Here is a 23,504-nt window from a genome sequence, read left to right as displayed (position 1 = left end):
AATGAATAAAGGTTTACACTACCCCCTAAAGTTGTCTGATTTTTCTAGGAGTGTTGAACTTATTCTCTCCTCCTACTCCCCCATTCCCTCACTGTACCCTCCTGAATGCTGTGTCTGCAAAAGCTGCAGGAAGAAGCGAAACTGAACAATTCAGGAGGTCAGAGGATGCTGCCCACAACTCTAATTTACTTCCCCACAAGGCAATGTTTGCCTTCCCCAAGAAGCTTTTGAATTCCTGTTCTCTCTGTCTCTCTCTTTTCATTTAATATTTCCGTGAACCATCCATGACTAGTTAGCCCATTACCAGGCCAGTGTGGACCACTGACTTTCAAAGTTCAAGCAGTCATATACATGGATAAAATAACTCTAGCCATTGTTTAAAATGGAGCCCTGATCCTGGCTACTAACCTATAGCCATGGATTTTTCCCACAGTTTTGTTCAATCCTGCCCCAGAATGAGTCCTACTGACCATGGCCGCAGATTGAGTCCTAACCCTAGACACAGACTAACCTAATTTCCTTTTCTGGGACTGTTTTACCAGTGGTCAGGGGATGCTATATGCATAGATTACCTTGATTTTAGAAAAGCATTGGACAAAGTCTCCTATGGGGAGATGTGGCCTACATGTAGTTAGGTACATTAAGAATTGCTTAAATGGCTAGACTCAAAGAATAGCCATTAATGGTTCCATGCCAGTTTGGGAGGAGTTGGAGTGCCTAAGGATCTGTGCTATTTAACATTTTTATCAATGACTTGGATAGAAGCATATATGGTATGCTTTTCAACTTTGCAAATCACACAAAGCTGGGATGAATAGCCAAGGCACTGGATGATGGGCAGGATGGGGTGAATGGAATAATATGATATTTAATGGGGATAAATATAAGCTCTCATGTTGTTGTTGAGCTGTTTCAGTCATGCCAGATTCTTCATAACCCCTTTTGGGATTTTCTTGGCAAAGATACTAGAACAAATTGCCATTTCCTTCTCTAATTCGTTTTACAGATGAGGAAACTGATGCAAAGAAGGTTAAGTGACTTGCCTAGGGTCACACAGCTAGTAAGTATCTGAGGCCAGATTCAAACTCAAGATGAGTTTTCCTGACTGCAATCCTGGTGCAGTGTGCCACCTAGCTGCCCTACCTGGGGCGCACAGCAAGTATCAGAGGGCAGATCTGAATTCAGATCTTTCTGTGCTCCATCTAATGCACCACCTAGCTGCGTACAACATGTCCACAGATCACTGTGGCCCATTGGGTTGGGTGTTCTCAGCTTCTGAGAGAAAATTCATTTGGATCTAGGACACCCCAACCCAAGGTCTTTGGTTCCATCTCGTCTGGTCAGCATTAAGGACATCTGAGGATGGGATCTAAGCAAGGATCCTAGATTTGAGGCAGTGGCCAGAGCCCAACTGAACTCCCTCTGAGAATGTCTTATGAGTGTCCCTGCCTCATGTGTCTTAAACTGTAGTGGAAAATAGTATTCCCGTCTCATGACTTTCAAAATTCATTTCCTATTTACTAGCTTCCCCTGAGTTCCATTTGAGCTGGACTGATTCTGACCACTTTGCTTTCAGCCTCTCTGCTTTTTAACCCTATCCGTTATCTAGCTGACAAATTGGCGTTCCTAAAACACCCCTCTGACTGCATCACTCCTCTACTTCAAAAGCTTTGGTGGCTCCAATCTGGAGGCTCTTATTGCTTCTAAGATGAAATCGAAAACTCCTTAGCCTGGCACTTAAAGGTCATTACTACTTTCCATTACTCCTCTTTATTTACTTCCATTTCAGCCAAACTGGCCAACTTTTCATTCCCTGTTCATGGCATTCCATCCTCTGATTCCATGCCTTGGCACAGGGGTATGGAATGCCTTCCCTCCTCACCTCTGCCTCTTAGAACTCCTGGCTCCCTTTCCGGCTTCAGCGTCCTTCTCTGATCCAAGTGTTGGTCTTCCCTTCCTCTTGAAATGACCTTGTATTATTTTGAATGGACTTAATCAGGATCAGGTTGCATCCCTCCCATGGAATGAGGTTCCTCGAGGATGGGTACCAGTTTATCTTTGTCTATGTCTCATCCCAACACCCAGCACAGTGCCCTGGATACAGCAGAGAACTCAAGAAATATTTGTTGAATTGCATTGGTACACCAATTCAATCCCATTCAAGGACATTCGTCAGAGGTTCTTGACATTTATCAGTCCCTTCTTGACTGATTTGGCTAAAGGGTCTTCCCAGAAACACCAGAGGAAAGTTATAACTCTTCCCAGTGAGTTGATCTGGGTGGGGGAAGGGGGAAGAAGATGGGCAGCAGTTGTCACCAGTAGCACCAAGGAGGGCACCAACCTCTTTACCACTCTAGCCTGCTAAACAGGCAGGAGGTAAGGGTAGGAGCAGGCATGGACTCTAGCTGATGGTAGATTTCTCTCTTATTCTGCAGCTGGTGGATTGGATAGGAGGTAGATCAGATGAGAGAGACCTTTGGAGGGCAGAGCTGCATGATGGGAGAATACAGGTATCTGAGTGACCTCTTCTAGGAGATTATACATGTCCCCAGGGAAGGTCTTGTGCTTTGAACTGTGGTCATAGACACCCAGTAGGCCAAAGAATATTGTTACAAGTGCGTGTTTGAGAGGTGCCCTTTCCTATCCTCTCAGGTATGCCTTTTTCAGAGATACGAAGACCTTGCTTATAATGGGAGGTGATAGGACCCTTGAAAATGGGACTGCCCCTCATGGTGATCCTCAGCCAGTGAGGTATGTGTGATGATGGGCTGGAAGAGATTAGAGGGGATTCCCCTCTCTGGGTTTCCCCTTGTTCTGCTTCCCCAGGCAGCCAGACATCAGCTATCTTGTGAGATGGGGATGGTTAGCTTAAATTTCCAGTTTCTCTTTTTCTCCCACAAACAGCTTGAGTTGCCAACAATAAAATCCTCCTTTTCTTTTTCCTCACTTGATTGTCAGAGGAATTGATCAGGACTGACCAAGAAAGTTGGGTATATATATATATATACCCAGACACACACTTGACATGCTCATTAATTTCCTCCTTACTCACTGGCTTGAAGACAGTGTAGGAGTTTCCTGATAAGAGTCAGGGAAGCAAAACAGAAGGTGTCCTGTGTAGATTCTCTAGAAGCCTGAGGAGGATGGATCAGGTTGAGCATATCCAGAAATAACAGAAGACCAAGGCAAGCCCTTTTCTGAGGTAAAGTGATATCCCACAGGCCTTTGGGCGTGAACATCTTCCCATCATTCCTTTCCCACTCTTCTTTCATGTCCTCTTGGAGAATGAAGGATAACAACCAACCTAGCTCTCTGACCTTTTAAAATGCATTGATTCATTTCCTCAACTATTCATTTATTAGCTCTATTTGGATCTGATAATCATTTATTAAGTGTCTACTTGATAGGCTAGGAATATAAAGAGAAAATAAAAAAGCAGTTCCTGCCCTCATGGAGCTTGCATCCTACTAGGGGATCCCACTTTTAATTAGATAAGCATACGTAGGACCACTTGAGTAAGAGACCCAGCACTGATACTCAGGGTATCAGGAAAGGCTTCCTGGAGGAGATGTCTCATGAGCTGTGGCTCCTTCACACTACCCCATGCCTCACCGCTGATTGTGTGGTTAGCCCAGCACCTGGGCTAGCATGTGAGCTCCTGCTTCTAGGGGTCTAACCTGCCCTCATTAGTGACTCAGGCTAGCCTGTTCATCTAATAAGAGAAGTGAAAACATCTGGGTCAGGTCCTATGGAGGAAAGGAGGTCTGCACTTGTCTTGTGACCAGAGGCCCTTGTGACTTCCAGTTACAAAAGAAAGATTGAGGAAGGTCCCTTGTGATCAAATCCTTCTTCCCTCTTCCCTTCCCCCCCCAACTATCCCGTTAGTCAATAAGACAATAGGGGGAAAAGCAATAGACATTGAGTTCAGAGTTCAGTTAACCATGAGTCTGGGCAGCTGCATTGCTATTTGTTGTCTAGCCTCACACAAAGCATCCAGCACACAGACCCTAATGCCAATTCTGGGCTTTTTGGGAATCCTTCCAACTCCCAGTCTTCAGCTCTGACCCTGACACTGGTGGGGATGCCAGGAGGGGGATGGAGCTCAGAAACCTGGGCTGCGCTAAGAGCCACATCAGCAATCTGCCCTCCTGGGTGTAGTGTGCGTCTCTGCCCACGTGTTCAAACCACCTGGCAGGAGTCCAGGCGAGAGGCGCATGTCCAGTGCGGACATGGGGAATCCCTGGCTAGAATCTAATTCAGGGCTTTTTTTCTTTTCTTCCTGAAGCTGGGCCAGTGCAGCATGGACTCAGGGATGTTGATGAGGAAGGAGTCAGTGACTGAGAGGAAGGCGGGCTCTGGAACTCTGGAGCAATAACAGAAGTGAGAGTCTCCCATCCTGATATCCCTCTGGAGTCTACAAAGCATTTTCATAAACATTATTGTTGATCTTCACAACACTCCAATGAGTGACAGAGAGCAAGGATGCTGGCAAGTGACCTGCCCTGGTTCACATTCTCAGTGAGTATTAGAGGTAGGGTTTGATGAGATCCCAGATCTCTTGTTCCCTGTTTACTGCTGGGAAGTATTACTTGAGTAATATGAAGATAATAATATGGGCAGTGAAGTGGCACAGTGGGTAGAGAGCCAGCCCTAGAGTCAGGAAGACCTGAGTTCAAATGTGCCTCAGACACTTACTAACTGTGTGACCCTGGATAAGTCACTTAACCCTCTTTGTCTCAGTTTCCTCATCTGTAAAATGAGCTGGACAAGGAAATGGCAAATCATCCCAGTATCTTTGCCAAGAAAACTCCAAATGGGGTCACCAAGAGTTGGACATGATTGAAAAACAACTGAACAATCACAGTATGGAGATGGTGCCCAGAGTTGTGTGGAAATGTGAGTGACCTGGAAGTCTGAGAAATCCATATGGTCTTGGGATGTACAAAAGTTGCCATGAACAAAGACACAATAATTTCGCAATTAATTTTGATTCTCCATTTTAATATCCATGTAAATGATCACTCATTAAATCAGATTACCAAAATGTTTGTATGACCACAAAAGAAAAAGAAATGGGGACCATGGACCTAAACAGCAGAATCAGACTGCATTGCCCCAAGAGTCCTCCCAGCAAAGCCTCTCACCTCTGACCAGAATTCCATTTCTGCTGAAGCAAGTGCTATCTACCAAGAAAGGGGCCAAGGCCAAAGCCACTCCTGGACTCCCCACCCCCACCCACAGGCCCTCAGCTAGATACAGGTCAATGCTGGAAGAAGCTAAGGACCCGTTAGCCACTTGGCTTTGGTCATACACTTGGATTGGCTGCTGGCCAGGAAATAAAAAGGCCGCATAGCACGCTATCCTTGTGCATCACAAGCCACTCAGTCATGGGAAAAGTCCTACTTGTCTGACAGGCTGTGCTTCTCTGGGCCTTCTGATAGAAACCTTATGTATTTTCCAAGTCTAAGCCTAGCCCCATTCCATGACTGAGAAGCTCAATTTAAAAACTCTACCCTCATATTTTGGCATTGTTTCTGCCTCTGAATTGGTTAAAACAAATCTCCTAATCCAAGGTGGACACACCCCAAAAGTAAACTAACCAGAGCCCAATGTAAGCATAGGGACAGTGGAACTTGCCCAGAACCAATATTTTGAGGATCACATTTCCTTGTGTAAGCCCAGAGGACAATGTGGAAACGGTTGGTCAAAGATTTGTCACAGCCTACACTGAGAGCTAAATTTCCCCCTTTTAACATGAAGAAAAATTCAAGTGCAGATTCTCTTTGCCCTCAACATCTTAGACAAATTTGCTGAGAAAAAGGGTTTGTAAAGAAGCATCTGAAGTCACTCTGAAGAGTCCAGTCCGCGAAGAGGCAAGTCGACCATTCTCACTGAGGCTGTTCCTCCTGGGAAGAAGAGAAACAAATGGTCACTTGGGGCAGGTGGGCGGCTGAGGGCAACCCTCCTTACATCCCTCCTGGCCTCAGGTCCCCATGAGAAAGGACACAAAGGCTTGACTCTGGCTGCACAAGGTCCCTTTACTTGCTGTGGGACCAAAAGACCTTTGGATAACTGTGTTCAGTCCTGGGCCTCACAGTTCGGGAAGGACATTGATAAGCTAAGAGGTGATCAGAAGAGAGCAGCCAGAATGGGAAGGGGCCTCCAGGTCATGATGCCCTAGATGGGCAGGTGGAAGGAACTGGGGAGGTTTAGTATGGAAAAGAAAAAGGCTGTCTATTAGGTGGCAAAGGCATTAGATAAGTTTTGGCCTTTACAGAGAACAGAAGGGAGAATGATAGTTAGAAGTGGCAGATTGGGCCAGATGTCAGGGAAAAAAAACAAACAACTATCTAATGATGCAGAGGAGCTCTCTAAAGTGGAAGGAGCTGCTCTGGGAGGGATTGGGTTTCCCCTCACTGGGGAAGCTGTGTGAGCTTGGGCAGTCATTTACCCTGCTTTGGCCTCAGTTTCCCAACCTGTAAAAGGAGGGGGTTGGTGCACTTGATAGGTGTAAGAAAGATTTTAGGGGGTTTGGCTTCCACAGCAGGATAAGAAATAGTCCTTCAACCAATCAGAAAGTGCTCCAAAGTTTTCTGTAAACAACTGGTTCTTTAAGAAAGAGCCCTAGAAGCTAAAGCGGTTGCAACCTGATGGGTTCAAGGACAGGGAAAGGCTTGCTTAATAAGCTTATTGAATATGAGCTGACACACCCCAAGGGTGGAGATAGCCACCATTTTTGAACATGGAACCATGAAGCGAATGGAGTTAACAGAACATGGAGGAACATGAGATGGATGTAACTCAGATGAACTAAACCAATAGGAGCCCTGACGGGTGCAGTATGGAGCTTACTAATGGTTTTAAAGTTGATTCTACCACTGAACCAGTGCCCACGTGCTACTAAAGTGCGTTGTGCCAGCTTCTCGCAAAAGAAGCATAATAAGGGCTTCCCTTCACTCACTCACTGTAGTAGATTTTTGTTCCAGATTTTTCTAACAATAGGTATGTTGAAGTGGGGATTCTCTTGGAGGATGGGCTGGACTAGGTGGCTTCTGTGGGCCTTTCTCACTCTGAAGTTCTGTGACTCTGTCAGCCCTATCCTCTTCTTTTGTTGTTTTGTCATTTTTCAGCCCTGTCTGACTTTTTGTGAGTGACCCCATTTGGGGTTTTCTTGGCAGAGAGACTGGAGGGGCTTGCCATTTCCTTCTCTAGCTCATTTTACAAATGAGGAAACTGAGGCAAACAGGGCGAAGTGATTTGCCCAGCGTCACACATCTAGGAAGTGTCTGAGGCTGGATTTGAACTCTGGAAGATGAGTCTTCCTGACTCCAGGCCCGGCACTCTATGTACTATGGCACCCCCTAGCTGCCCCATCTCCCTCTAACATCCCAAATTTTGGCTGAACAAGATGATGTCCAAGAAATTTCCAGCAAAAAGCATGGGCAGTAGCCCATGATGGAGCTCCCTTGATGGAACTTGAATACACCAAATCCTGTTAATGGACCATTACTCACCCTCCATTCTCCTTTTGTTGTGACCTATCTCATACAATAGGAAAGAACACTGGCTCTAAAGTCATAGAAACTGGGTGTAAATCCTACTCCTGGGCTTATGACCTATGTGACCTTGGGTGAATCACTTACTTTCCCTCTGCCTCAGTTTCCTCATGTGTAAAGTGAGAAGATTGGATTCAGTAGCCTCTGGTGCTTCAAGTCTATGATCTATGAAATAAGAATATCCTACCAAGACCCAGGGACCACCCTCCTCTCTGTTTACTGAGACTGCATTGCATCCTTCCTACTTTAGTGAAGAGTGCCCAATAGTAACCTTTGCAATGAACCCCTCTTCCTTTGCTTCCATTCTCCCATGCCACAGCCCCTTGGTGCCTCATTTTAGATCTCAAGTCTTCCCTTCTGTGAATTAACACTTCATAATAATAAAACTTTGGCTTCAAGCATTAATGGCTGACCTGAATGTACATGAAACTACCTTTAAGTCATGAAATAAGGCTCAGAGTAAATCATATTTGCTCACATCTGACCTAAATGCCTTCTTAGATACTCATTTCTCACCCCACAAGAATTTGGAGTTTTGAGAAATAATTGATGGAATGACCCAGTGAGTGTGCCAGTGAGATGCTCTCTTTGAAGATCCAGGAAAGTTGTTTTTAGGTAACTTGGAAATGATAAATTAGACATCAAATTTTACATTTCAAAGGTATTGGTGTTACTTTTAAAGATCATGGGCTTTATTACTAAAGCCATAACTTCTAGGAATAAGAAAGTGATGCTGCTCTGCTCTGGTCAAAACACATCTGCATGATTGGGTTCAGTTCTGGGCACCATGGTGTAGGTAGGACATGGAGAAACTGGAGAGTATCCTGGTCAAGCAGAGTGGCGAAGGGCATGGAGCCCGTGCCTATAAGAATGAGTGGAAGGAACAGGAAATGTTTAGGCTAGAGAAGAGAAAATTCAGTGGGGATGTGAGAAATCTCCTCAGGCACTCAAAGCAGGGGTGAGAATTGTTATTTGACCAGGAGTAAAGAGTGGACATTGCAAAGGGGCAGATGTAGGCTCGATGGCAAGGAAAGCTTTCTAACAGTGGGAGCTGTCCCGAAACAGAAGGGGCTGCCTTGAGAAGAGATGGGATGCCCCTCTTTGGAGGTCTTCCAGCAAAGACTGGAAGCCAGGACCACGTATGGAGTATGTCATGTAGGTGATTTATTTTTTTTTTCCAGTATGAGTTGGGCTAGATGGTCACTGAGCTCTCTTGCAAATTCTGAAATGCCTTGATTTGGGGTGACTGAAATGCTGCAAAGAGGCTTATTTGGAGGTAAAGGTGCTTTTTCTGGAAGAGAATTTTCACTTAATTCATTGGATACTGAAAGAGTAAATCCATTTGCTTCCCAAGGTTTTGCATTTCTTGAGTGCACATTTTGTGTATTATTAGGTAAAATGTAGGCTCCTTGAAAGCAGTGATTATTTCATTTTTCTCCCACGTAGTCGGTGCTTAAATGCTTGTTCAAATAAGTCTGAAATTAAGCCTTCCCTTCTTCCATTTTGTGAACTGTGGGGAATTAGTGTGGATGCACTAGTGGATGGTGTCAGGTAGACTTTCTCAGACTTTCTGGGTGTGTTTCTGAGCCAGAGAAGTGAGAAATATCCCAAAGGGAGGCTGAGTCCTCTATGTTGTACTAGCCCCTGACCCGAGGGCTAGCTAGCCACTGGTAACTAAGACGGGCTTCCTGCCTTCTTGGAGTTTATAATCCAGAGCAGTGATAAAAACTGGCAGAGAAAAAAATGGAATATGCCAAATGTATAAAGGAAATATGATATCGAGATGAGGGATGGATTGTTTTTCAATGGGAGGTGATGAGGTCCCTAGTATCCAGTGCCAGCTTGCCCTGACGGAAAGGGCATTTATCTTAGAAGACTAGGACTTGCCAGTAGCAGTGAGGTGGCACAGCGCATAGAGTGCCTGCTCCAGCTGTTCAGGAGGACTTGAGTTCAAATCCAGCCTCAGACACTTCCTAGCTGGGTGGCTCTGGGCAAGTCACTTCACCCTGTTTGCCTCAGTTTCTGTACCTGTAAAATGAGCCGGAGAAGGAAATGGCAAACTGTTCAAATATCTCTGCCAAGAAAAGCCCAAATGGGCTTGCAAAGAGTCAGACACAACCAACTGACAAAACAACAAGAAAAGAAAAAAATGAAATTATCATATAGCCCCTGTGGGGCTATTGTCGCTGCACCCCAGCACCAGGAGCAGTGCCTGCAGCCCTCTAGTCCACACTTAATGAAAAATGTGTCCATTGGGGGCAGCTAGGGGGTGCAGTGGATACACTTACTAGATGCGTGACCCTGGGCAAGTCACTTAACCCCAATCACCTCCCCCCAAAAAAAGACAAAAGAAAAAAAAATCTCTTAAAAAAGGGGGGGGCAGCTAGGTGGACACTTACTGGCTGTGTGACCCTGGGTAGGTCACTTAACCCTGATTGCCTCACTAAAAAGCAAAACAAAAAATGTGTCCATTGGTTTGTTGGTCTGAAGAGATGGATGAGAATATAGATGTGTCAAAGGCTGGAGAATAGAAAAGTATCTCCCAGCAAAGAAAGAAGGACTTTTGAACCCATGAAACTCATATCAATGGAGCCTTACAGAACTGAAGGGCAGTCCACATCCAAAGAAAGAATTATGGAGTTAGAATGCAGATCAAAGCATACTATTTGCTATTGTTTTTTCCTTGTGTTGAGATTTGTTTCCTCTTTCTGGTGGTTCCTCCTATTGGTTTTAATTCTTCTTTATAACATCACTAATATGAAAATATGTATAATAGGAATGTATATGTAGAGCCTACACCAGATTGCATGCCATCTGGAGGAGGGAGGTGGAGAGGGAGGGGGAGAAAAATTTAAAATGCAAAAGCTTATGGAAGTGATTGTTGATAAATTAAAACAAATTAATAAAAAATTTAAAAAAAAAGAATTGAAGGGTGAGCTTCTATTGGCCCTTCAATAAAAGCCTGCAATTTGGGCCTAAAAGTGTAGTCAAGTGATCTCATTCACAGCCCAATTTGCTGACCTTGAGAAAATAAGATACAGAAGAAGTACAGGACAAAAGGAACCTTGTCCCAGATTTAGAGACCTAGCTCCCAACACCCCACAATCCCTAGCAAAGTAAGTGATGAGAAATTCTATTCCAAAGGACAGAGTCCCCAGTTTGTATGGAACCCCACGTGGTGCAAGGCCCCATGTATGGTGAAGGCTGTCATAGTTTGTCTTGAAAGGAAGCTATCAGAGACCATCTCTGAGAAACTCTGCTCAATGGTATCACTGCAGAATACAGCAGCCCTTATGAATCACTTGTAGTGGTAGTGTCCAAGACAAATGGAAAGATATGGATATGTGTTGGTTACTGAACTTTGAACAAAAGATTAATGTGGACCAGGATACCATGGCACAGGTACAAGACACCCTGGATTGTCTGCTAGGCAGCCAGTGATTTTAATTTTGGATTTTCCTTGTGAATACTATCAAATAATCGATCAATGAGCATTTATTAAACACCTACCATGTACCAGGCACTATCAGATTCCTATAGCTGAAGGAGACAAAGAAAAGTCTGCTTTCATGGTACAGAGACTTCGATGGTGGACCAGCCAACTCATACAAAGTTATTAAGAGACTGGGCAGCATGCCAGTTTACAAAAGAGCATCAGAGAATGGAGGGGGCCCCATAAGGACTATTTATCACAACCACCTCATGCCCATAGGAGAATTAGTTGGACTTTCCAATGAGCAGGTGGAGAGAGCTGATAAACACTCACCAGGGAAAAGCTTGAGAGAAAGAGACCACCAGCTGTACAAGACTTTCTGACCCAGATATGGACACTGACCGTGATGGAGCCAGTGAAGGAAACTGTGTATAACATAGGGCAGGAGAATCAAACCTGGAGTAAGCTCCTTTCATGCCCCAAACTGCTACAGAAACTCATAGCTTATATAGATGCAACCACAGAGTCTGAATAGACTGACAGCTGACCTGGAATGGCTGCCAGCCCAGATGTAGACACAGGTGTAGAATGATTCTGAGGGCCAGCCCACACCAGCTGATAGGACTGGTACAGGAGCAAAGAGATCAGTCAATGGCAGGAGAACCAGGTGGCTTAGATCAATCACTAGGTGAAGTGATGATGTTGTGGGTGAACCTGAAAGTGTAGTGCTACGTGTCTTGAGATGTTCTCATGTGGAAAGTGTCCTGCATGTGATTACATGTGTTTGTTGCTATACATGTGAATGGCTAAGTGCTGAGGATGTTTTTTATTTGCTATCACATTCATCTGGTCATGTTTGGTGTTATATTCAAGCCATGGCGAAGTTTGTTAATTGTTGTATAGGCTGGTGCTTAGAGTTCAGTTGTGTTTTATGTATGGGCCCATGGATATCATTGCAGCTGGCTAATTATTTAGTTATAGCTTTTGATTGCTTGCTTGAGATATGGGGAGATAAGGTATATGCATGTTTGTCTATAGGTATAGACACACATAAATGTATATGTGTGTATGTATGTATATATCCATATCTATCTATTTCTATCTCTATATGAAAGGCAGCCGCTGCCTCCAAGGAGTACGATGTTCTTCAGAGCGGAAACCAAGAAAAGTCACTGATGAAGAATCAGAGTTACCGTCCTCAGAGTTTCCATCAGGTTAGACCCTCCCCCTTCCCTTCTCCTCCCCCTCCCCCTCCTCCTCCTCACCCCAGGCCCCATGCCGGATCTCCCAGTACTCTTCTGGGCTTTGTACACATCCTCATTGTTGTTATTGTTCACTCCCGTCTGACTCTTCATATCCTCATTTGGGTTTTTCTTGGCACAGATACTGGAGTGGTTCATCATATCCTTCTTCAGCTCATTTTACAGATGGGCTGAAGTGACTTGCCCAGGGTGGCACAGCTAGTGAGTGTCTGAGGCTGGATTTGAACTCGAGTCTTCCTGACTGCAGGCCTGGAAGTCTAACCACCGCACCACCTCGCTGCCCTTCTGCACATCCCCCGATTGGGCTAAAGAAGTTGAGCATATTTTAAAGTTTCTGACTATCCCCAGCCTGTTTCCTCCTTTACAAATTCATTCGTGTTATGTACACATCTGTCAGTTTGTGGCTCAGCTCTGGGAGCTGAGAAGGGCTGTTCATTTGTGAGAACACGGCCCGACTCCAAAGTTTGCATAGTTTTTATTTTCACTTTCAGTACCAAAGACCTTAGCTAAAGGCTGACAACCGCAGAGATGGTGGTGAACAGACTCCGCTTGACGGTAAGAATCCGGGTCTGGGGGCATCTGGACAGGGACTGCCTGCCCTCTGTCTCCCTCCTCCGAGCCCCCCTAAAGGAGAAGGGGGACGGACTGCTGTAGTCACGACTCCAGAAGTCAGGGAGGAGGATTCAGAGGAAGATCCCGAGCTAGCTGGGAAGGCTCTCACCGTTTTCCTCCCTATTTCCGAGCTCCCTCCTCCTCCTCTTCCCCTCACCCAGTCTTTCTCTTCCATTCCCCTCTCCCTATTCCCTGACACCCGGTGCCTCCTCCCCTCATTCCTTCCTCCTCAGTCCCTTCCCACCCTCTCCCTGCCCCTCAACTGGACACAAAAGGAATCCAAAATCCAGATTCCTCCCTCTTGAATTTACTGACGGGCGGAGGGGAAGAAGACTAGAAGGATGGTGGAGGAAATTAGAAGCCTGTCGAAGGAGAGTGAGACGCTGTGTGGTAGGGAGAGAACAGGACGGGATCTCTGAGGAGAGGGAGGCCAACAACTTCCTGCAGTTGTTGCTAAGTCATTTTTCAGTCGTGTCTGACTCTTCGTGGCCCCATTTGAGGTTTTCTTGGCAAAAGTGTTGGAGTGGTTTCCCATTTCCTTCTGCAGCTCATTTTACAGGTGAGGAAACTGGGGCAAACAGGGTTAAGTGACTTGCCCAGGGTCACATAGCTAGTAAGTGTCTGAGGCTGGATTTGAACTCAGGTCTTCCTGACTCCAGGCCTGGCAATCTATCCACTGAACCATTTAGCATTTTACAGATTAGAAAACCAAGGCCTAGAAAAGCTAAAGAAATTCTTTGAGGTCACTCACCCAAGTAAAAGCCGAAGAGAGACAATGTAACTCCAAAGGGCAGTTGTCTCTTACAACCTCCTAGCCATCTTCTCCCTTCTGCATTATTTCTCCCTCCCCCTTCTCACCTTCTTTCCTTTTTACACTTTGTTCTAAGTCTGGGTCATTAGGTACAGAAATAGAGAGGGATAAATATGAAAGTGAAAATAAATTAAAAACTGGACATAGGCAGACGTGCTGGGCTTGAAAGTTCATCGATACACGGCTCTCTCCCAGAAGAGGGAAATCCCTCCACTGATGTAGGTCGGCACTTTCTCTACAATCTAGAACCTTCCAGAGAGCTGCCAAGGGCACTGAGAGCTTGGGAGATTTGTCCAGGCTCCCACTGCCAGGATGCCTGTTTGTCCAGTGCCCAATGTCCTCCAAAGAAGCAGTGTGCTGGGGAGAGAGCCAGGCTCAAAGTCAGGAAGACTGTGGTTCAAGTCTTCGGATGCAGTGCCCCATGTGTGTGTATATGTATATGTATATGTATATACAGGAAGAGAGACGAGAGGGGCAGCTAGGTGGCACAGTGGATAGAGCACCGGCCTTGAAGTCAGGAGGACCTGAGTTCAAATCCGACCTTAGACACATAACACTTACTAGCTGTGTGACCCTGTGTAAGTCACTTAGCCCCATTGCCTAGCAAAAAATTAAAAAAATTATTTAAAAAAAAAAGAAAGAGAGAAGAGAGACAGAGGGAGAGAGAAGAATATATAATGGGAAATGAAGGTGAGGTAAAACAAATGAGGTCAATAATATTTATTCTGTATTTGAACATATGAAAATTAGATATTGGATTAAACAGATCCTTGGGTCACAAGGACAGCCCCCAGTCTCTATGTTCTCCACTTCACAAGCTGGGTTCTAGCCCCTGGCCCTTTGATCACCTCCTATTCTTCATCTCACCCATTTGGATTAGGCCACACTGTGGGCCTGAGCCCAGTCCAATTTTGAAGGCCCATGAGTTATATCAGAAAAATGTGTACTCTTCTAACAGAAAGGTCAATGAAAAATTCAATAATAAAGCCAGATATGTGTATGTATGCTGGAGACAATTGTTTACTTAAAAAATATATAAACTGAGAAATGTAGTTTTCTCCCCCTTTGCTTTTGTAAGGTGTGTTTAGAGGCTAATTAGGAGATGGACACTTTTTCCTTTTTAGAGTGGTACCAAGAAGCCAGCCCCCGGCTCTGCTGAGCTCTGGTCTCATGAAGGTAGCACAGTACGCAGAGCCCTGGGTTCAGATTCTTTTAGCCTTTACCCACTGTGTGACAGTGGACCAGTTACTTCACCTCTCTGGGTCTCAGTGTCCTCATCTGTAAAATAAGAGAGGTGCACTAGGTGATGTCAGAGGTTTCCTGTCATTCTAGAGGTATGATGTAGCTACATCCCTGTAGGCTACCATCCCGTGAGGAAAGTTCCTTTGGGGTCTGCTCCTTTGATTGTGAAGGAAAAGGGAATGTGATTCAGGCTCCAGCCTCTTTGACCTGCCTCTGCTGGGCTTGGTCCACTCACCTGCCCCTCCACACCGCCCTCTACTTGTCAACTAGATGGAACCAAGAGGCAGCCAGGTGGTGCTTCTGGTGCCTTGTTGGACAGCACCAAGTTTCTCAGAAAGGAAATCAGGGCAGCAGAAAGAGCAGTAGTTTGGCAGGCAGAGGCCCCAGATGAAACTTTACTTCTCTGCAGGACCTTGGGCATGTCACCTTACCGCCCCTCCCCCCAACTTAGAGTGTGAGCCCTTTGAGAGCAGAGACTGTCTTTGCCTTTCTTTTTGTCCCCAAGTCTTATCTCAATGCCTGGCACATTTTTGCTGTTGTTCAGTCATTTTCAGTCATGTCCAACTGTCTCTGACCCCATTTGGGCTTTCTTGGCACAGAGACTGGAGTGGTTTGCCATTTCTTTCTCCAGCCCATTTTACAGATGAGGAAACTGAGGTACCAGGGTTAAGTGACTTGCCCAGGGTCACACAGCTACAAAGTGTCTGAGACTGTCTTTGAACTCAGGTTTTCTTGACTCCAGGCCTGGTGCTCTATGTACCATGCCACCTAGCTGTCCCCCTGACACATAGTAGGTGCTTAATAAATGCTTGTTGACTTTTCCTCACCTCTCTGAGAATAAGCTTTCTTATTCCCAAAGTAAAGGGGTCAGATTAGAAATTAGAGGCTGTTCCTGGTTGTTTTTTTTTGGGGGGGGCAGGCATGGACTCCTTTGGCAGCTCCATGAGGTCTATGACTCCTTGCAAATCAAGTTTTTAAATGCATAAAATAAAAGAAAGAAGAAAGCAAGCATTGATTAACTGCCTAGTTTGTGCCAAGCACTGTGACTTTAAGCACTTTATCTTAACTTGTATTCATTGTGTCCCTTAGGCCCCTCCTTTCCCCACTCCGTTAGAGATAAAGACCCCTTAGAAGTTTTAGGTGGAGCAAGTTTGACAAGCAGCCTGTTCAAATGAGGAATAATTCCCCTTTACAGCCCTCTGGCAGGGCTTACACCTCCCTTCACCTCTCCATTGTCTGTTAAGTTCTGATCAGGCTTGTAGGAGACAGTCCTACAACATCATTTGGAGAGGGGCAGAGTGGATGGAGTCAGGAAGACCTCAATTTGTATCCTGCCTCACACATTTACTAGGTTAACCTTCCAGCCTTGCTTTTCCTACCTATAAAATGGGTATAGTAATAGCACCTCCTTCACAGAGTTGTAACATTCAAATGAAGCATGCAAAGTTCTCTGGAAACTGTTGATGTGCTACATTAAGTGTGAATTAGTCATGATTAAAACTACATCATATCTGCGTCCATGCCCCTCTCTCCTACACTCCCTCTTTCCCCCCCAGCCTTCCCAGGTTGGTGCTTTTTAAAGTTACAGACTGGTTAGACTCTCTTAGAGATTAGATCACAGGATCCTAGGTCTAGAGCTGGAAGGGCTCTCTGAGGCCTTCAATCTCCTCATTTTACAATTCAGGAAACTGAGAGCAACAAAGGTTAAATGACTTATCCAGGGCAGCACAGTAAGGGCCTGAGGCAGGATTCTAACTCAAATCTTCTGGCTCCCATTCCTGTGCTTTCTCCAGTACATCCTGCTGTCTCTCCACCCCCTCATTTTACAGATGGGGAAACTGAGGCCCCAAGAGGGTAAGTGGCTAGCCCACAGTCCTCTAGCCAGTGAGTGACAAGGTCAAGATTAGCCCAGTTTTCCTGACACCCTGGACTACACTCTTTCCCTCACCCTCATTACCTCCTTCTTTCCTTTCCCAAGATATTCAGCATCATTACAACTCAGCTCATGCCCTTCAAGGAGGCACTGGAGTGTATGGTGGGAGAGTATAAAGTAGATGGGCAATGCTGCCCCACCTGCCATCCAGGTAAGTCAGAAAGTTTCCTTCTCTAGGACAAATCACTCTCTTTCTCTGGTAAATGACTGCCTCTTCCAGGTTCTCTTCCTTTCTTTATGTAGCCATTCGAATTTCAGAATCATTGAATCTCAGAGCTTAGATGGGCCATGGAGGGCATCTCAGAGCTCAGAGGGAAGGTGAAAGGCTTCTCAGAGGTTAGAGGGAAGGTGAAAGGCATCTCAGAGCCCAGATGGGCCATGGAGGGCATCTCAGAGCTCAGATGGGCCATGGAGGGCATCTAGGATTGCTCAGAGGGACCATGGAGGGGCATCTCAGAGCTCAGAGGGGCCATGGAGCTAAGAGAGAAGGTGAAAGGCATCTCAGAAGTTAGATGCTGAAAGGCTTATTGGAGCTTAGAAGGACCATGGAGGGCATCTCAGAGGTTAGAGGGGCCATGGAAGGCATCTAGCAGCTTAGGGGGCCATAGAGGGCATCTAGGAGCTCAAAGGGAAGGTTAAAGGCATCTCAGAGGTTAGAGGGAAGGTGAAAGGCATCTCAGAGCTCAGATGGGCCATGGAGGGCATCTCAGAGCTCAGAGGGAAGGTGAAAGGCATCTCAGGTTAGATGCTGAGAGGCTTATTGGAGCTTAGAAGGACCATGGAGGGCATCTCAGAGGTTAGAGGGGCCATAGAAGGCATCTAGGAGCTCAGAGGGACCGTGAAGTTTGTCTCAGAGCTTAGCAGAAAGATGGAGGGGCATCTAGCCTGATCTTTTCCCCAACTTAAGAATCTCTTCTTGAATACTTTAGGAAAGGGATCCTTACTACCTTATAAGGCAGTTGTTCTTATTAATGGACAGGACAAATTTATTCAGCCAGCAGGCTTTCATGGAATGCTTCTTGCACGCAGAGTTTAGAGTTAGTTGTGGTCTAAGGCTATAAAGGGTTTAATGCAGGACTGTCTGGGCTGGAAGGAGGACAGTTGGGTGGTCATTGAGGTAAGAGAGGGATAAGGAAGAAGTCCCCCAGGGCACATCTCTCATTTCCTCTGCCTTCTCCATGGAGTTGAGACAGGTGGGACCTAAGACACTTATTCAGCAAATGCTGATGCTGGAGAGACTCGTTACCTTTGTCTAGATCCCTGATTCCATTCACCTCATCACAATTTCCTGTTCCTGGCCCTTGGACCCTTCATGCCATTCCCTCATCTGTGCATTGTCCACATAATGAGGGGCCCCTTATGTCTGGAATGCCCTCCTTACCTCAGCCTTGTGGAACTCCTGATTGCCTTCAACAGACATCTCAGATATCACCTCTCCAGAAGATCTTTTCTGATTCTCTCTCATTTTTTAAAAATAGTATTTATATATTTTTTTACATTTAAAAAAATTTTGAGTTCCAAATTATCTCCCTTCCTCAGCCCTTCCTCCACTCATTAAGAGACGCAATATATCAGTTATACACGTGAAGTCACACAAAAGATATTTCTGTATTAGTCATGTTGCAAAAAAAAGCTAGAAGAAGAAAATGAAAAAAATATACTACATTTTGCACTAAGAATTCATCTCATTTTCTCTTTCTCTGTCTCTTCTCCCTCCTTCTCTCTCTCTGTCTCCTCTTTCTGTCTCTCCTTGTCCATCTCTTATCTCCTTTCCTCTCCTCTCTCCTACCCCAAATCACTCTATGTATTTGGTATGAATTTGTATTTATTTATCTTCATTTTCATTTTCTTTTCTTTTCTTTTTTTTTTTGGCTAGGCTATGGGGTTAAATGACTTGCCCCAGAGTCACACAGCTAGTAAGTGTTACGTGTCTGAGGCTGGATTTGAACTCAGGTCCTCCTGAATCCAGGGCCGGTGCTCTATCCACTGGGCCACCTAGCTGCCCCCGTATTGATTTAGCTCTGTGCATATTACATTCCTATGCTAGAATGTAATCTCCTTGAAGGCAGAGACTGTTTTTTTTTCTTTTTATCCAGAAGACCAAACTTGTGCCTTGAAGATTTGTTGTAATCAGTGTTTGATCTTTATAATCTCATCTGAGGTTTTCATGGCAAAAATACTAAAGAGATTTGCCATTTTCTTTCATTTTAACAGACTGAGGCGAACAGGGTTAAGTGACTTGGCCAAGGTCACACAGCTAATAAGTGCCCGAGGTCAGGTTTGAACTCAGATCCTCCTGATTTCAGGCCTGGTGCTCTGTCCACTGTGCCACCTAGCTGATCAGATCGAGCCTTGCAGATAGAGAGAGCTTAATAAGTTTCTGTTGCATTTCATTGCCTGCTGAGGCCTTAGGCATGTTATTCTGAATAAACTGTAAAGCATACAAACTTTGATTCTGCATCTTGTACCTCCACCATCACCCTCTTAAGAACCATCCTGCCCTACTTTGTGTTTTCCTTGTTCCCCCATGGCAGTGACCATCGAGGACAGCCTAGATGGGGCCTAAGATTCCGGACGTCTCTTGGCCTAAATTTACTGCACATCGGAGTGGGATGGGATCTTAGGGACCAGCCTGGCTCCTAGAGCTCCCTCTCATTGCCTGTGTGACCTTGGGCCAGTCACTTAGTTTCCACATCTATAAAACAGGGGTATAAGACTAGGTGACTTCTAACTTTCCGTGTTCTGAAGTTGTCCTATCTCTGAATCCTATGTTCTGAGATCCTTCCTATCTCTGACATTCTAGGTTCTAAGGACTGTCCCAGCTCTGACATTAAGGCTCATCCTTGCTTTGACAGTCTATGTTCTGAGATACTTCCTATTTCTGTTCTAAGGGCCTTCCTACTTCTAACACTCTGTATTCTAAGATTGCCCTTCCACCTCTGAATCCTATGTTATAGAAGTCTGAAGTCTCTTCTAGAGTTCTTTTTCATTTTGATGTTCTAAGTGCCTGTTCTGAAGTCCCTTTCAGTTTTGACATTCTGGGTTCTAAGGTCCTATCGATTGGGGTATGAATGTGTACTATCCTAATTTTCATAGCACACCATCCTAAATTTCATGGGTGGCCTTGGTAGCTTCCTGGCTTTGGGCTAGGGTGTGCATGTGGTAGTATCAGGGTAGCACTGGGGGGAGAGTGGGGCTGGAGTGAAGTGTCTTCTGCAGGGAGGCATCCTGTGCTTTGTTCTTGATGCTGACTCTTTAATACCATTAGGTTACAGGGTTCATGAGACATGCAGTCTAATGACAGGCACCACATGTGTGCCTTGCGATCCCGGGACCTACACAGCACACCAGAGTGGCCTGAAGGACTGTCTCCAGTGTAAAGTCTGTGACCCTGGTAAGGAGTGCTTCAGAGGCCTTGGGGTCAGCTAGGATCCTGGATCTTACCCAAAATCCATCCTCTCCTGAGTTCTGACCTGAGTCTTCTAGTTTCCCTGGAAAGTAGGAGCTGGGTCCAGAGAAAGTCATCAGTCTCGGACCTACCCAGACCAGATAGGGCAGGGGGAAGTCGACAACGCAGAGAGTTGGAGCTGGACCAGGTTAGGAAGAGAGGCAGTGAGAGTGCTGTGCTGGTAGGCCGGGGACCTGGGTTCCATTCCAGGCCTTTCCTTGTGTGACCTTGGACAACCATGTCCATTCTATGGACCTCAGTTTGCCTATCTATAACATAAGGCACTTGGATTAGTTCCTTAGTTTCTAGGGCATGTTATTTCCCACCTAGGAAACATAGGATAGTTTATTCACACAACCCTAGAACACAAGACTATCCAAACTAGAAGGGACCTCAGAACAGAGTCCTTAAAATGTCTAGGATTCTGGAGAAGGCTATCAGCAGAGCTGGTCCTTGGGAACTTCTGAAAGAGGTTGAGTTTGTCCCTAGAGCCCTAGAAACACCTTAAATGTACCAGTCTACACCTTCCTGACCTCTAATCATTGGAGTAGGAGGGTTGTCTCATGACCTGGTGTTTCCTCCTGGCTGCTCAAAACCTCTCCCTGTAACCCCCAGGTAGGCTTGTCCTCCCCAGCCGTGCTCTAGTATTTCTAATTACCTTTCCACCTCTCCGCTCTCTTCTCACGATTCCCCTGCCTTCAGCTGCCTGCCAGGGAGGAATTATGCTAAGCAATTAATTCACACAAGATTGTGGATGATTGTTGATGTTGCCCTTTCCCAGGGTATTTAAAAAGTAGGTTCTTGTTCACTTAAAAGCATGAATTTCTTTTTTTTTTATTCAAGGTTTTATTGTTACACAGATTTCCTTTTTTTAAGAGCACAAACTAGTGTAAATTTTTACAGCATAGCTATCTATGCACATCATGTCACCACAGAACTGTTAATCATTACTTCAGAAATTGAACCATCAGTTTCATTCATGCAGAAGAGCAAGCTGGGAAAATTTGTTCATTTGGAACCATATTATTGTGAATTTCACAGCCACATGATTAATTTTTGGATTAGATGGACTCTTGAGTATACTAAACTGAGTTTTTTCTTTTGCATAAATAATACCAATTTTTCCCTGATGTAACTTTAGTCATTTTATAATCTAGAAATGATTGATACATAGCAATATATTGTACCCTCCATCTGTAGTATCCATTATTTTAAGACAAGCAATAATCATGGTATGGGATGCTACTTAAATACGTGTAAAACATACTGTACAAATATACTTGCTTTACCAATTTTTCTCTGACTATCAAGTGTCCCTCCAAAATATGACCAGTGAAGACAAAGTATACTATTAAATATGGCTTCCAGAACAAAGACCCTCTAGCAAGAATCAATCTATTTACAAAAAAAATTCTTTTTTTTTAAAGTTTCACTTGAAACAAAATTTCTACATAGTGGTTGTAGATAATACACAATTTTCTTTGTTTTACCATTTTAGTTCTTTAAAACAGAAGTTACCAGGTAAGATCCAGAATGGCACTTTGGGCTTTGAGCTCCCCTGGATTCTGTGTTTTCAGTTTTTGAATCTCATTTTTTTGGTGCTGTTATTTACTGGTGTGGGGATCTGTGATGGGCGGGCTGAACTGCTATCTGCACTGCTTTTCCTAGGACTTGGATTGTAATTGAAAGGAGTCCCCCTGGCAGCAACAGTTCCACTAGGTGAACTGTGCTTGCTTGAATTAGTGGAACTGAATGGTGTATGCTCAGCGATAGAACTTTCACTAGTCTCTGGTGTAGGAACAAGATTGCCTTGTCCTGATTTTGTCTCAGTAGCTAAAGGCATGAGTTGCTAAAGATGAATTGTCACCACAGTGATGGAGGACAGTTTTCAAGAACAAAAGACATCCCCTCCCCATGATCCCACCCCACTTTACCCCTGAAGCTCAGGTGGGTCAGGGCTGCATCAAGCTGGAGAAGGGGGTGTGTATCCCTGTTGGTGGGGGGATGGCAGAGAGGGAAGGCAGGTGAATGCTGGGTGGTGGAGCTGGCCCTGCTGCCCAACTCATCTACTTTGGCCCTTAATATTCTGGAACTTTGACTTCTCTATTTCAATAGGCAGTTTTGCATAACTGGGAAATCTGCTTAACCATGTCAAATCTCTTGACAATGTAAAGTCCTGGGGACTCTCCTTGTTCTTGCTCCCCCATTTCCCCTTTTCTTCTCCCCTCAGGGACTCTGATCTGCTCCCTTCAGGGTCTCTCCCCTCCCTAGCCCTATGGAAGGGATCACAAGATGACAGATCCAGAGTTGGGAAGGACCATACAGGTCATCTCATCCAGGACCCTCATTTTACTGAAGAAACTGACTCCAGAGAAGTTGTGACATGTCCAAAGTTACAAGGCAGTGAATAGTAGAGTCAGGAATGCAAATTAAGAATTTGCTCACAGCTTTTCTTCTTTCCCTCCTTTAGTCTCAGGCACATCTCTTTTTAGAGTTTGAAAAGGTTATCATCCCCAATATTGACATCAGGTAATGGACCAGGAAGAGTCCTAGATGTGAAGTCAGAGATCTGGGTTCAAATCCCAGCTCTGCCATTTACTATCTGTATGATGTTGGGCAAGCCAATCAAGAAATATTCATTAAGCACCTACTATGTGTCAAGCACTTGGCTAAGTCCTGGGGATACCAAGAAAGAGTCTTGAGAAACTCACAATCTAATGGGGGAGACACCATGAAACAACTCTGTACAAACATGAGATAAGCAGGGTAAAGTGGTCATAATCTCAGAAGAAAGGCACTAGCCTTAAGGGAAATCAGGAAAAGGTAACTAACCTTTCTGGGCTTCCATTTGTTTATCTTTAAAATGAGAGGCTTAGATGCAGTAATAAATCAGGTTCCTTCCAGCTCTAAATCTGTTCTCTATGCATTTCACTGGGAGACTCAAGCTCTGGTAGCCCAATGGTACAGTGGGTAGTGTTGGGTTTGGAGTCAGGAAGACCTGAATTCAAGTGTGACCTCAGATACTTCTAACTTTGTGACTTTGGAGAGGAAATCAGACTCCCCATGAGGTCCTCAGTTAGTTGGGAGGTGAGCTGGGGCGGGGGGTGGAAGTACCCAGGACTGTCTTCAGTCTCAGCTGCGTCTCACAGGAAGCCACCTGTCTCTGCAGGGGTTCCCCTCTCGGCTAGGGCAGATCATAAGGGAATA

At 45.1% G+C, this 23,504-nt stretch overlaps 1 protein-coding gene across 4 annotated transcripts in view; it reads left to right on the top strand.

Moving 5' to 3' along the window:
• Positions 1-12,323: 12,323 nt before the first annotated feature.
• The window catches only part of LOC110200414 (tumor necrosis factor receptor superfamily member 14-like), a 32,721-nt gene continuing 21,540 nt past the window's right edge, over positions 12,324-23,504 (top strand). The window contains exons 1-4 of one of the 4 annotated variants that reach the window (XM_020975737.2): positions 12,333-12,564; positions 12,743-12,806; positions 16,895-17,000; positions 20,118-20,243. In XM_020975737.2, the coding sequence (XP_020831396.1) occupies positions 12,780-12,806; positions 16,895-17,000; positions 20,118-20,243 (259 nt within the window). In that variant the 5' untranslated portion in view covers positions 12,333-12,564; positions 12,743-12,779. Of the gene's footprint in view, positions 12,807-16,894; positions 17,001-20,117; positions 20,244-23,504 lie in introns of all 4 variants that reach the window. The other 3 variants (XM_078145749.1, XM_020975756.2, XM_020975746.2) reach the window with 3 other exon arrangements.

Source organism: Phascolarctos cinereus, unplaced genomic scaffold, assembly GCF_003287225.1.
Source record: "Phascolarctos cinereus isolate Bilbo 61053 unplaced genomic scaffold, phaCin_HiC Scaffold_726;HRSCAF=1367, whole genome shotgun sequence".
Lineage (NCBI taxonomy): Eukaryota > Metazoa > Chordata > Mammalia > Diprotodontia > Phascolarctidae > Phascolarctos > Phascolarctos cinereus.
Note: the sequence above shows the minus strand (reverse complement) of the source record. Positions and strands in the feature narration are given on the sequence as shown.